Source organism: Porites lutea, chromosome 4 (genome assembly GCF_958299795.1).
Source record: "Porites lutea chromosome 4, jaPorLute2.1, whole genome shotgun sequence".
NCBI classification, from domain to species: domain Eukaryota; kingdom Metazoa; phylum Cnidaria; class Anthozoa; order Scleractinia; family Poritidae; genus Porites; species Porites lutea.
Genome location: NC_133204.1, coordinates 16,738,464 through 16,750,658, shown reverse-complemented (window position 1 = coordinate 16,750,658; position 12,195 = coordinate 16,738,464). Strand labels below are relative to the sequence as shown.

Here is a 12,195-nt window from a genome sequence, read left to right as displayed (position 1 = left end):
AGTTAGCTACTTAAAAGCATGGCCGTTTCTGTTTTTAACACCGTACCAATGGGGTGGGGTGGGGCCTTTGCGGAGGAGATAGCAGTCTTTCTGAAGACGGGCGCTCTATTCATGTTAAACCACTTGCAAACTTCTCTCTTTCTTTATCCTTCGAACATCTGACAATGAGACCCCCAGGATTAGGAGTGAGAAACTAGCACTGTCATGTATTCATAACTACTCCTAAGATCGCCGCGGCGTTAGTTATTTATTAAAGCAATACTGAAGCCAAGCGTGTACTGAAATCATTAATTCGAGAGCTTATGATTCCATCTTAATTTAAAAACCTTTTGAGATGAATTGTGGTTTACAGCTTCTGTTACAAATCGCGAATCCCTTCCCTTTCCGTTTTGCTTGTTCACTAACTGGTCTGATAGTGTCTTCCATTTTCTACACATTTAATGTCCACGTTTTTATTATTTTGTTTGCTTCTTCTTTTTCCGTTTTCCCAAAGTATGAATAACTTCACCGATCATATCTTTCACTTCCGCAATCTGATTATGGAACTGAGCTGTTAGCGCTCTTTGCTGCTGTTCCAGTCTTTTCACTTCTTCGCGTAGTTTGTGCAGATCACTCGAAGAGCCACTACCGTTCTTCTTTTTTCTATCGTTTTCCTGCTCATTTACGTGCATGAAAATGTTATCAACTTGCTCCTTTATCTGATGGGTCATTCTTTGCAAATCCTTCTCTTCTCCTTCGCCAGCTACATCATCATCGTAATACATCTCTTCTGGATTACATCGTGTGTAGATGAAGTTCGTAAACGCTCGTCGCTTTGAGACAGACAGACTTTTCTCCAAGGATAGAATAGTGCTGGCTTGCTGCATAACAGCATTTGCTTTCACATTGTCGTAGACTCTTTGAAAGGTATCCGACATCAAAGCGATGAAAAGGTTTAGACAAATCACGCCCGAGACTGCAATGTAAGTGCCACAAAGTACCTTGGCCATAATAGGCTGGACTCTTGACAGACCGTCGTAGTTGTACTCATCAACGACAGTCATTCTAAACATGCTGTATAAGAGGTCTGTGATCGATGAGTAGCCGTCCACCCTCTTCCGACTGAACACCATCCAAAACGAGGCCGCGTACGGAATGTAGAATATAAAGAACAGAAAGCCAAATTTTAGCACATCGTATATCACGTGACCCAGCATGACCACGAAGGGCCCTAACGTAGTGAATGCGCGTGCGTACTTCATTAGACGAGTCCAAAGTACGATAAGTGTCGCTGAGAGTATATTTACGTGTACTGAGAGTGCCATTGGGTCGTTAAAAACATACGCTATGAAAAGCGTTGCGATGGAAGCAACAATCAAAAAATAGGAAAGCCAGTCTACGAAATTCCAAGCGTCTTTAAGATACGAAGGTTCTTGGTGACGCAGCGAGTCGATTTCCTGCATTAGATAGAGTCTCTCTCCCGGCCACCTCGGATGACAGAACTCTAAGTCGCCTCGCAGTTCATCTTCCCGCCACTTTACCCACAGCTTATGTTCTCTTTTGGAAGCGAAATACTCCATGACTTCCTGCCTGATAAAATTAAGCGTCATTAACAACGCTAGCGATCCTATTACAACCCTCCACCACTTCTTCTCAATTGGGTCAAAAAGTTCATTTGCCTTATATGGTGTGCTAACACCAAGCACGGTCCACAATATCACGAAAAACAAGTTTGTTATGACTTGCCACCAGGCTCCCCGCTTCCCAAAGTAATTCCATTTTGCTGCAATAAGTCTCTGTATGACAGGATGCATGATTAGATCAAACTGCTTTAGCTGAACAATGACTTCTAGAGCTGTCTTGGCGCAACCGCTGCTCAAACAGGTTGGTACTGGAGGCTCAAGGTAATTTAAGTGAAAGTACTGCTTTCTATTGGCTCTGTCAGTGGAATAAAATTGATTTAGTGCCACTTTTGCCTGAAAAAGGGAAAAAAAAGAGAAGGATCCTGAATTAGCAAGTTTTAACTAATATTTAATTAATGAATCAATGTCGAAATACTGATCCATCCGATCTTAAAGTGTTTTTGAGTAGGTCAGGTGAGTTCTTTCGTGTGCCACTTATAAAGCATTCTCTCGTTCCATAGGAGAGCACCCAGACCTAAGACACTTTTACTCTTCAAATTGATAGAGATTTGTGTGAATATTCATTGCGAATTAGATGAAACAGTAAAAATACACATCAATGGCGATCATTTTGGCGCCCGCCAGGGTCTACAGGAGCGCTGCCCAAAAGAACCGCGTTCCTTGGAAGGAGAATTAAGTTGGTTTGTAAACAGACTAACTTACCACGCTAGGCATCTTGCTAATCATTAACACCAGGGCTGTCATGCCACTGTCATCGACCACGCTAGCTTCCGCTGACCGCTCTATCAGAAATTTCGCAGTATCAGAGCGATCCAGTTCCGCTGCCACCTGAAAGAGGAAAACATTGCATATGTCAGTTACCCAATGATGTTTCGTTGAAGGCACACAAAGTTAACATACTTACAAGACAGCTGACTTGTTTATGGAACAAAAACGGATTCTCTAAGTATTCGAAGCTTTAGAAAACAATGCATTTTATGTTAATAGGTGTGATTTTTTCGCTTTTGATCGAAAAATTTAACCTTTTCCCCTTTTGTTCACATAGGTGAATGGCCGTAATCAGTGTTGTTGGAAAGCCTGATGCTGTGGTTAAGGTGAACATCGCCCAAAATCGCGGCTGCGCCTTATAGCCGGGTATTTTGGCTTAATTTTCAGTTTTTTAACTTAGAAAAATCGCGTTAAAAAGTTTGGTGTGCGTTTCATAACCGAGTGCACCTTATAACCGAAAAAAAATACGGTAATACTCAAAATCATATCGCAGAGCTTCCTTGACAAAAACACTCCGAATGAAACCTATGAATTGAGAAAGTCTAACCTACCTGCAAAGCCGTTCTCTGTTTAAAGTCTTTGTCTGTTATATCAGCACCACATTTCAACAGCATTTTCAGCGATAAAGCTGCGTCATTGCGTGCTGCAAAATGCACAGGCGTCTGCTGTTCTTTACCAGTTTTGGCGTGGATATCTGCTCCCCGCTGAACGAGGAACTGTACCATCTCTGGATAGTCCACTGCGGCGGCCACGTGCAAAGGGGTGCGGCCATACTTGTCTGCTTGATTGACAGATGCCCCTGGTGACGAAAAGGAACAAGAAGCAAGCGTTTGTTTGGCTCAGCATGTCATGGTTGAGGCTGAAATAATCAGAGTTGTTTACGACCTAGTTAATCAGGTGATATACGACCATTTACATTAAAGAAGTTAGCTAAAGCTAAAGCAACGAGACCACGAAGCAATATGGAAAATTTCATTTGAAAATTGCCAAACTCAGCCAATTGAAGCACGATTCCCCTGACGTCATAAACTGACAAAGGTAAACGTTTTTCATACCATTCTATGGGACTGACAGCCATGAAGTGAGACCCGCAAATTTTAATTTTTTATCGCTTTGGCTTGATGCCTTAAAATCTGACAAGGTTAATTAAAATAGCTGTATGTGCACCTGTTAAATGCTTACTATCAAACACAGACTGAATAAACACTGGGAACACTAATTTAGAGGCATGTTAGAGGCTAAATTGAAAAAATCACGTGCAGATCTGCAGTAAGTGGACATTGAAGTAATGTAGGAAAAGCGCATCGTCCGCTTATTACCTAGCGTTAGGCCTCATTATTCCGTTCGGCCTGGAACCGAGAAGACCTGGGGAACGCCCTACAGGAGCTAGGCGACAAGGCAAGTTCGCACTCAGAACACTGAAATGATTGAGAGATATGCTTTCTTACTTTCCCGAGTGTATTAATATGAGCCGATGATGACATGATGATGACCGATTTTAAGGCTGGTAGCTTTTAACGAAAACGACAATAATGCTTTCAGTCGGAGACGCAGCTTTATGAGGGTCTCAATGCCTTTATGAATAATTATTTCATAGGTTCGTCTCTGTTAGGAAAACTCGGATACTTTCCCAGTCTTTTCCTGTCACTGACTGAAATGAAACAAAGAATTCTGGTCGTTATTTCTCTGATTAATAGACAAACCAGACTCGAGCCCTCCATTACTAGAATTATTTTGGGGCTTTTTCTTGGTTTGCTTTTACAAAATCATTAAGAGACCATGCTCGTTTGAGGTTGGCTCTCAATTAGTTGCCAGTGAAGAAAGAGGAAGGAACCGATATTTTTGAGTGAAGGTTTTTCTGCCTCTGTTTTAAAAGGTGTATTATACGGAGAGAGCTTGATGATTTATAGTATTAAAGGTTTGGAGATAGCCTTCCTCTCTAAGATGCTTTTGCACAACCACGCCCATGAATGCACATGGGGCCCTTACATAGGGACCTTACGTTCCGACGATGGCGACACCAACAAGAACGTCAAAAAAGCAACATGTTGCAACCTGACAACGATAAGATGCATAATTTAACGTTTTAATGGTGGAAATAAACATGCGACGAAGAAATTTCGGGTCAGTTTCTGAACTTGAATTTTATTTTTTGGAATTCAACTCAATTTGACAAAGTGAATTGGAATAATCGCCATGAAAATTGAAAGAACGCGGATTCACTTTTAAAGCAAATTTTTGGCCCACGTCGGCCGTGCTCAGATCAGATTTATGAGGGAGATATCTCAAGGGCTCTCATGAAAGAACAAAAACAAAACCAGTGTCTGGGACAAGAAGCAAGACCCTAGCCCGTGACTTCAGGGAAAACATCCTTTCATCAAAAATTCGAATAATACTGTCATATTTATAAGTCTACGAGCAATTCAGTATGAGTGAAGATTGAAATACAAATCGGCATTCATTTTACAAAAAAATCGATCCTTATCAGTGAAATGGTCCTTGTAAATAGCCCGAGAACGCTATCTGTTAGAGTTCGCAGGCTATTTACAAGGACCATTTCAAAAGGATCGATTTTTTGTATAATGAATGCCAATTTGCATTTCAATCTTCTCTCATACTGAATTGCTCGTAGACTCATAAATATGACAGTATTATTCCTAAGTAGATAATTAATGTACAGCAGTTGATAAACAACAAATGCTAGAGCGGCCTTCATCTCTATCGCTTCGTCATGCTAGCGGAATTTCCTTTCCTTCCTCAGCCATATAACAGGAGAACCGACCTACTCTAGAAATAAAAAAAAAGACAGAAGAAAATTCCAATAAACGCCAATTGATCCGGAAAAGATTTGTCAGTCTCACTTAGAGTCACGAATTAGATTAAGGCATTAGATCTCAAGACATCCTTTTTTTCTCGCATCGAGGTAAGAAACTTGTAATAATTGATGTTTAGGCTCTCATGTTGATTTTTTTCCGTGAGAACGTGAACATCTGCAATAGCAGTGCCGTATCGCAAATTTATTTAGTTTATCTCGTATATTAGGAAAACATGCACTAATTCATTTTTGAACTTCAAGGGGCGATTGAGCCTCACTGGTTGTCTTTGTTTAGTTAATTTAGCCTAGTTTGATGTGCGTATTTCATTATTTAGCTTGAAAAGAAGAAAATGAAAAAGTAAGCATATATTTAATAAAACTGCAACAACACCATATTTAACCAAGATCTCGGGATAAATATTTGTTTTCGTTAGACCGCACCCATAATTTTTTTTTATCCAAACTAAGACGTTTAAAAATTGTTGAAAGGGTTGAAATAGATCCTTAAGGTAACTGGATTTCACCTTTTAAAGAAAAAAATCTTATCAGTGACATCTTGAAATTATCATTAAAACTGAGTTATAAAAAAGAAAAACATGAGATACGAGTTGTAATAACATCTGCTACAAAGAAATATTAATTATTTTCTTACCAGTTTTGCTATATATATAAAGCAATTCCTGCCGTTTTATTGAAAAATATAAATATCCGTCAAAAAAGAAAAACTTAAAAAAGGTCGAATTAAAAATAGGGTTAGGACTTGAGTATGGAGGAACGAAAATTTGTCGTTATTGTCTCCTATTGTCACGGATTCGCGTGCCTTAACATAATAGACAGTTCCGCTTCGAAATCTATATAAAATATTGCCAAACAGACTTGTGGTGATAATTTTAATTTCCAGTCACCTTTTATCTTATCTTTCGCTTAATTTTAATTTTTGTGAATGATTAAAAATTGAGGAAGCTGATAATATTGACTGGCCTGAAGCCACATTGTTGCCTTTTCATTTTGTAACTCAAAAAGCTCATTTGGTATGTTTACAAAAAACATTTTTATGAGTGATTCACTGACTCCTATCAATAGGAAATTCCAATATTTATTGAGTAAAATATATACTCGCTGAAAACGTTTTGTGTAATACGCTCGGTATGTATTAATAATTATTTTCAAGAAACAAATTTCTAGCACTGATGACCCAACATATCTAAGGTAAAAAATTCCCGATCACGATTTTACTTTTTTTAAAAGTGTATTGAATTCTTGGACTTAAGACTTGGGCGTCTTTTGCCCGACAAAGTTAGAAAATCATTATTCTTACTCTGAAAACTTCAATTTTTTTGCCTCACCTCTTTCAAGCAACAATTTAGCTACGGAGAGATCCCACTGTCTGGCTGCTTCGTGTAACAATGTCTGCCCATGTCTATCAGCTGTATTCACGGACGCTCCGCTTTCGATAAGCGTTTCAACGAACTCTAGATCAATTACCTCCTCCTCGCGTGTCGACGCAGCTAACTTGGCGAAATAATAAAGCAGAGCTCTGCTGGGGGAGCTTACTGTAGATACCCCGCCATCTTTTCTACGTTTCTCTTGCGAAGTGATCTCCACGAGTTCTTCCAAATCGCTAAGTTGCGCCGCGTTCATACGATGATGATTTACTCTCATGCTTTCACGGATAGTTGGAAAATCGATGCGTGCTTTTTGATATTCGTGCCATGCTGCGATGTCGGCTCTTTTCCTGGCATATTTTCTCCATTTTGACACAGTCACCTTTGCTTGACCTGCCGATTTTAATGGAGAAACTACCCGTACTTTCCGGTTAAACTCAGGGCTCTCCTTCTCCTCAAAGCTCGGCACTAATGGAGATGCGTGCGCTCCCTTGTTTTCTTCAACTAATTTTTGGTCTTCCTCGACAGTCAGCTGAACAGGAATTACTCTGTTCTTATTTATTTTCCCGTTTGCAGTCATTTTAATTCTTTATGTTGCCTGGAGCAGTCAATTTCAGTTCAACATCTTCTTTGTTAATGACTTTGGAAACAACTTGTCTCGCTCCTTCAATTTTAAATAACTCCCCACATACGTTGGTGTTAAATTTAGTCACAACTCACGCTTATACTTTACGGTCGTTAAGTAAATTTACCACCCGTTACTATGTAAATATCCCGGTCCAAGTATGATGTATTCTCGCCCTGACAAAACAAAAATAACAAAAATAAAAACTTACGCCGCGACGCAAGACTGAAGCTTGTTTGAACTGATACTTTAAGTAAAAACATAAAGGAATGATCACAAAACTCCAACCATATTGTACCTACTTACTTGCCACCACAATATCAGAGACATATTCTTTGGATAGATGTTCCATATATTCTGGAAAGGGCTTCTTCAGCAGACATTTTCCCGCTATCCAAATTTATGTACGCATGCTATGGCCACACAATTGAAGGATGATTTTAAATAAAAAGTAATCTTTAAGACGACAATCGCATTTGTTTATCTCGCAGAAGGGGTATCCTTCAAGCGATTGGTTCAATAAATAACCTCCTGCCGTTTACGAATATTAAATTTGAGATATTGTCGAAAAAGGAGAAAAAAGGCAAGACTAGTTTTTATTTTTATTTTTCTAATGTCAAGATATATTCGCAAATCCAGTGGAACAATAGAGTTTGCGCGTTCTTAAGTGATGATTTAATGTTTCGGCATAGCATTTTAAACAGCATAAGTCATTTGTTATTAAAAATATGACTCAGAATAACGATGCGGTGGCAATGGTCTTCAGGGCGTCACTTCGACAGGTGCGCGGTAACATGAGCCCGCGAGGGTAAAAAATAGCTGTACAGCCAGTAAATAAGTTAGTTCATGCGCGTAGGTTCACGTGGAAAAACAACATGGCGGACGAAACACAAGAAGTTTGCTCTTTTCATGAAATGAGTTTAGACGATCGACTTATAAAGGTTAATTCCATTTTTTAAAATTTGGTATAACCTAAATACGTATTTTAATCTTCATGCAGAGTTTTGTTTTTATTTGACAGGCCATAGCAAAGTTGAAGTGGTCACAACCGTCTCCGATCCAGGTATGAGCGCTAGGCTACCGTGGTTTATCAACTGTTCTTCGAGGTTGCTTACTAGTACGTTTTCCCTATCCAACGACAGATAATGCATTTGTTCGTTTTTAACTTCATGCAAAAGCTAGATTTTTAGAATTTCCTCTCGATACAAACCTTTATATTTCCATCATGCTGTGCTGATTATTACTATACAACTGAACTTCAACTTCAACTTTATTTCAGTCTGCCTACAGGGCATTAACATCAACAATTGTTAAAAACATATTTACAAGCGTTTACTAATCTATAAAAGTACATAAAGGAGAAAAGACAATCGTAAAGGAGAGAAAAACATTGTACGTGCATAGTGGCCAAAGGAGAGACAGGCTTTGAGCTGGCCAGTGTCATGTTAGCTGTAGAATTAGAATCCGAAGAGATGAGTTGGGTCGGTGGGGTTACTCATGTGTGCCTTCGATTTTACAGTAACCTTTTATTCCATAAATATCATTTTTGACTATTACTGTTTACAGGAGAAAGCCATTCCTTTAGCTCTGGAGGGAAAAGATATTTTAGCCAGAGCAAAAACTGGATCAGGAAAAACAGCAGCGTAAGTTCTCTTCAAAGAAGTGCACCTGATTTCCAAATTCCTTATACCATATACATTGTTTAGGGCAAAAACCTCAACTTTACTACCCTGTTTAGGACAAAGGACAAAAGGCATGCCATCTTGTTTTAAAGCCATTTTTTGGCAACTGCAATTAAGGAAACTCACCCAAATTAGTTGTACAGGCAATGTATTTGGGACAAACTCCCACAAAATTATATGGCCTGTTTAAGAGAGACTCACACAAAATTATACACCCTGTTTAGACAAACAGGTAAACAAATTATACCCTGTCCAGCAGCACATCCTGGTATAGGGCATATGAGGGTGAACACCCCGCTGGATGAACAAAAGTAGAAAAATCTCACTTAGTATTTAAAGAGATAGTACAGAAAAATACTTTCAACTTTCTTTAAGCAACTGTGTAACTTTCTAAAGATATCAATACTTACATATTTACAACCAAGACGACTGGGTGTTCACATAATAAAGTTGTTCAAAAGGAGACATTTTTCTGTATATTACAGTTATAAAATGTTACATGTATATGGCTAACAGTGTAGTTAATAACACTGTGATTATTCTTATAGTTATGCAATACCAGTGTTACAAAGAATCCTACAAGAAAAACAGGTGTGTTCATGAAAATGTTGATTATTAGGTTTTTTAACATGGTTTTAATTCAAGGCTGTGCTTCTTGGGTACATAGTGTGCATACCGTATTATTGGTTTGGTGCAAAGGCTAAGATTTCCTCGCTGCTGAAAAAGGCAAATATATGTTTCCATGGGTCACCGTCTGTTGCTGGGTCATTACCTTGAATATTAACTTTATTACTGATTTCATTAATTTGCTTTCTTTCATATTCAGTATGTTTGATTAGATTTAACTGGAGCAAAATTAAATGAATCCAACCAGAATGAAATTAGTATTTGCCAGTGATATAATTCGGCCCACGCAAAAGTGCAACCTTGTTAACAGTTGTCTGATAAGTCGTTAGACAAGTGCTATTTTCATCAGGTGCATGGTGGCCAAGCAGTTAACAACTTGAACAACTTCAGATCTGTAAGTCAAGGCTCATTCCTTGCCATTGCCTTGCTTGCTTAGAAACTTTCCTGTTGCTAGGATTTCTCTCTCTGCATGCCCAGATGTATAAGTAAAGTGGAATTCCGATTTTTGTAACCACCTTGGGAAAAGTTATGGTGTAACTGGTTCAAAAGATTATAAGGTTCGAAAAATCGGGTGCAAAATTAGAATACAGTGTTTGACTGGTGAAGGGAATTTTGGTTTGGTTTGAATCATCAGCAGTATTGAAAAACCGAGGATTCCAGAAATCAGGGTTTTGATTCAATAGTGTACATTTAGGTAATAGCGATGTAATGCTCAGGGTAGCAATGCAAATATGGATGTATAAAATCCCGTCTAGGACGAGTAGCCATATCGTAAATAACCTAATAAGCACCCACATCCAAATATAAATGCCTCCAATCTATTAAACACTCCCTCAACTCTGTTAAAATTTTCTTAGATGCCCCTCTCTAATAAAAGTCCCCTGTCTAATAGACACCCCCTATGAGAATTACTCTAAAAACTAGGAATTAGCAAAAAGGATCAAAGTCATTCAATTCATGACACTTAGCTTCTTGCTTAATTAACAAGGCTTTGCATATTTCATCTTGTTCATTGTTGAGTTTGAATTAAGGATAGACTAATGATGGCGACACAATAACCCCGAGGGAGGATTCTGACATCAATGTTGGGATTTTAGAAGAGTGATATGGATCTCTAGATGGCCTGGACATATCATGGAGTGGACATTCCACTATTTTTTAACTCTCTTGATATATTTACTGAAAGTATATTAGGTTAGTTGAGCTTGTTACAGTTTGTCAGTTTCTCTCTTTTAAAAGCCACATATCTATTAAAAGCCCCTTCTTGGACTCTTAAAATTAAATAGATGCCCCAGGCATTAATTAGGCCATTTATGGTAACTAGGTGCTACATGCTACAGAAACTGGATGAAGCTCTCACTGTTTGGCCTCATGGTGCTATTTTACCAGTACCTATCCTATCGTTTTTATCACTAACAGTGTTTTTATTGTATTTCATTTTTTACAGGCTGATTCCTCAAGCTGTGGAGTAAGAGCACTTGTGTTGGTCCCCACTAAGGAACTGGCAAAGCAAGCTCACAAAAATATCAAGGTACAGTGTGTTTTAGTCAGGTAGATGTAGGGTCTGATGGATTGTGATGGCTTGATTTTGAGCATTATTCAGCTTTTCACACAATTTTCGCATAACATTGATGAAATTTTTTTTCAGCATTACAATGTACATTTGTATGATATTGTGTTGCAGCGCTGAAAACTACATGACTATCAATAAGTATTTTTTTATTGAGTACTAAATTTTTTATTTATTCTGCCTTGTAAATTTATGCATTTATTTGACACAGGAGTTATCGCTGTACTGCTCTCGGGAAGTCAGGGTTGCTGATGTTGCCCAAGGAAATCTTGCAAGTACCAAGTAAGAAAGCAGTGTACCCAGGCATTTTTTAAACAAAAGTTTGGGGTGCTTCTGGCATCTTAAAAGCAAAAAAGGAACATTACGAAAGGAGGAGGGGTGTGAAGGAGGGAGGGAGGGAGGGAGAAGGGCAGCACATCTCAAAACCCGTATTTGAAAACTCACTGGCCCCATTTAATGTCCGATTGACATCAGAATCAAATGCTACATGACTGTACAGATGTACATACACACCATAAATAGTATTACTTAAAATGTGTTTTCCTCTATTCAAGGTCTCTGTTGATGGAGAAGCCAGACATTGTAGTGGGCACACCTAGTGTACTCCTTGGTCATATCCATGCTAAAGTAAGTACTATAAAAAATAGATTTAGTCTGGGCTAAAAGCGAAGCTCCCATTGATAAAGTTATAATTCAAACCAAACAAGAGACTTGTGATGCTCGAATCAGTTAACTTTAGGGGTGATCCATATGACATTAATTTTTTGTGGGGAGGGGCTGGGTGATTTTACAGAAAAAATTATTTGATAATAAGTAACTTGTCAACAGAAGACTTCAAAAAAACATGTTACCTCAATCGGTAGACATTTGAGCCTGCGACACCTTCATGTGATACTGGTCGGTGGATGCCCTGTTTTGACAGCTGTCAATTGACTATACATGTAGCATGGATGTGCAATATCAAGTACATTGTAGCTAGCAGGTCTTACACCTAAGTTAGAAAGTGTGACTTTTTATATTGGTCCGAGCAGGTGGACAGGTGGGCATACGGTCACGTGACTACCAAAATTTCTTGGGTGGATACATGTAGATGACCAAATT

General features: G+C 38.6%; 2 protein-coding genes across 2 annotated transcripts in view; one reads left to right on the top strand and one right to left on the bottom strand.

Annotated features, from left to right (window-relative positions):
• LOC140932702 (uncharacterized) lies at positions 1-7,720 on the bottom strand. Its single transcript, XM_073382213.1, has 5 exons — positions 7,526-7,720; positions 6,552-7,391; positions 2,942-3,189; positions 2,325-2,450; positions 1-1,955 (listed from the first exon to the last, which is right to left on the bottom strand). Exons 2-5 carry the CDS (start codon positions 7,168-7,170, stop codon positions 456-458), a joined length of 2,493 nt encoding a protein of 830 aa, XP_073238314.1. The 5' UTR covers positions 7,171-7,391; positions 7,526-7,720; the 3' UTR covers positions 1-455.
• Positions 7,721-8,072: 352 nt separating this feature from the next.
• LOC140934959 (probable ATP-dependent RNA helicase DDX56) overlaps positions 8,073-12,195 on the top strand; it is a 32,028-nt gene continuing 27,905 nt past the window's right edge. The window contains exons 1-7 of the mRNA XM_073384515.1: positions 8,073-8,156; positions 8,237-8,278; positions 8,782-8,858; positions 9,446-9,488; positions 10,972-11,055; positions 11,306-11,376; positions 11,649-11,721. Of these exons, the coding sequence (XP_073240616.1) occupies positions 8,091-8,156; positions 8,237-8,278; positions 8,782-8,858; positions 9,446-9,488; positions 10,972-11,055; positions 11,306-11,376; positions 11,649-11,721 (456 nt within the window). The 5' untranslated portion in view covers positions 8,073-8,090. The remainder of the gene's footprint in view (positions 8,157-8,236; positions 8,279-8,781; positions 8,859-9,445; positions 9,489-10,971; positions 11,056-11,305; positions 11,377-11,648; positions 11,722-12,195) is intronic.

What these genes read in the sequence shown, in the direction of transcription:
- LOC140932702 (XM_073382213.1), bottom strand. Translation starts at nt 7,170, where the DNA reads ATGACTGCAAACGGGAAAATAAATAAGAACAGAGTAATTCCTGTTCAG. An exon ending in TAAATTGTTGCTTGAAAGAG is followed by an intron (nt 3,190 to 6,551) that starts GTGAGGCAAAAA and finishes TTTCGTCACCAG; the next exon opens with GGGCATCTGTCAATCAAGCA. An exon ending in TTAGCAAGATGCCTAGCGTG is followed by an intron (nt 1,956 to 2,324) that starts GTAAGTTAGTCT and finishes TCCCTTTTTCAG; the next exon opens with GCAAAAGTGGCACTAAATCA.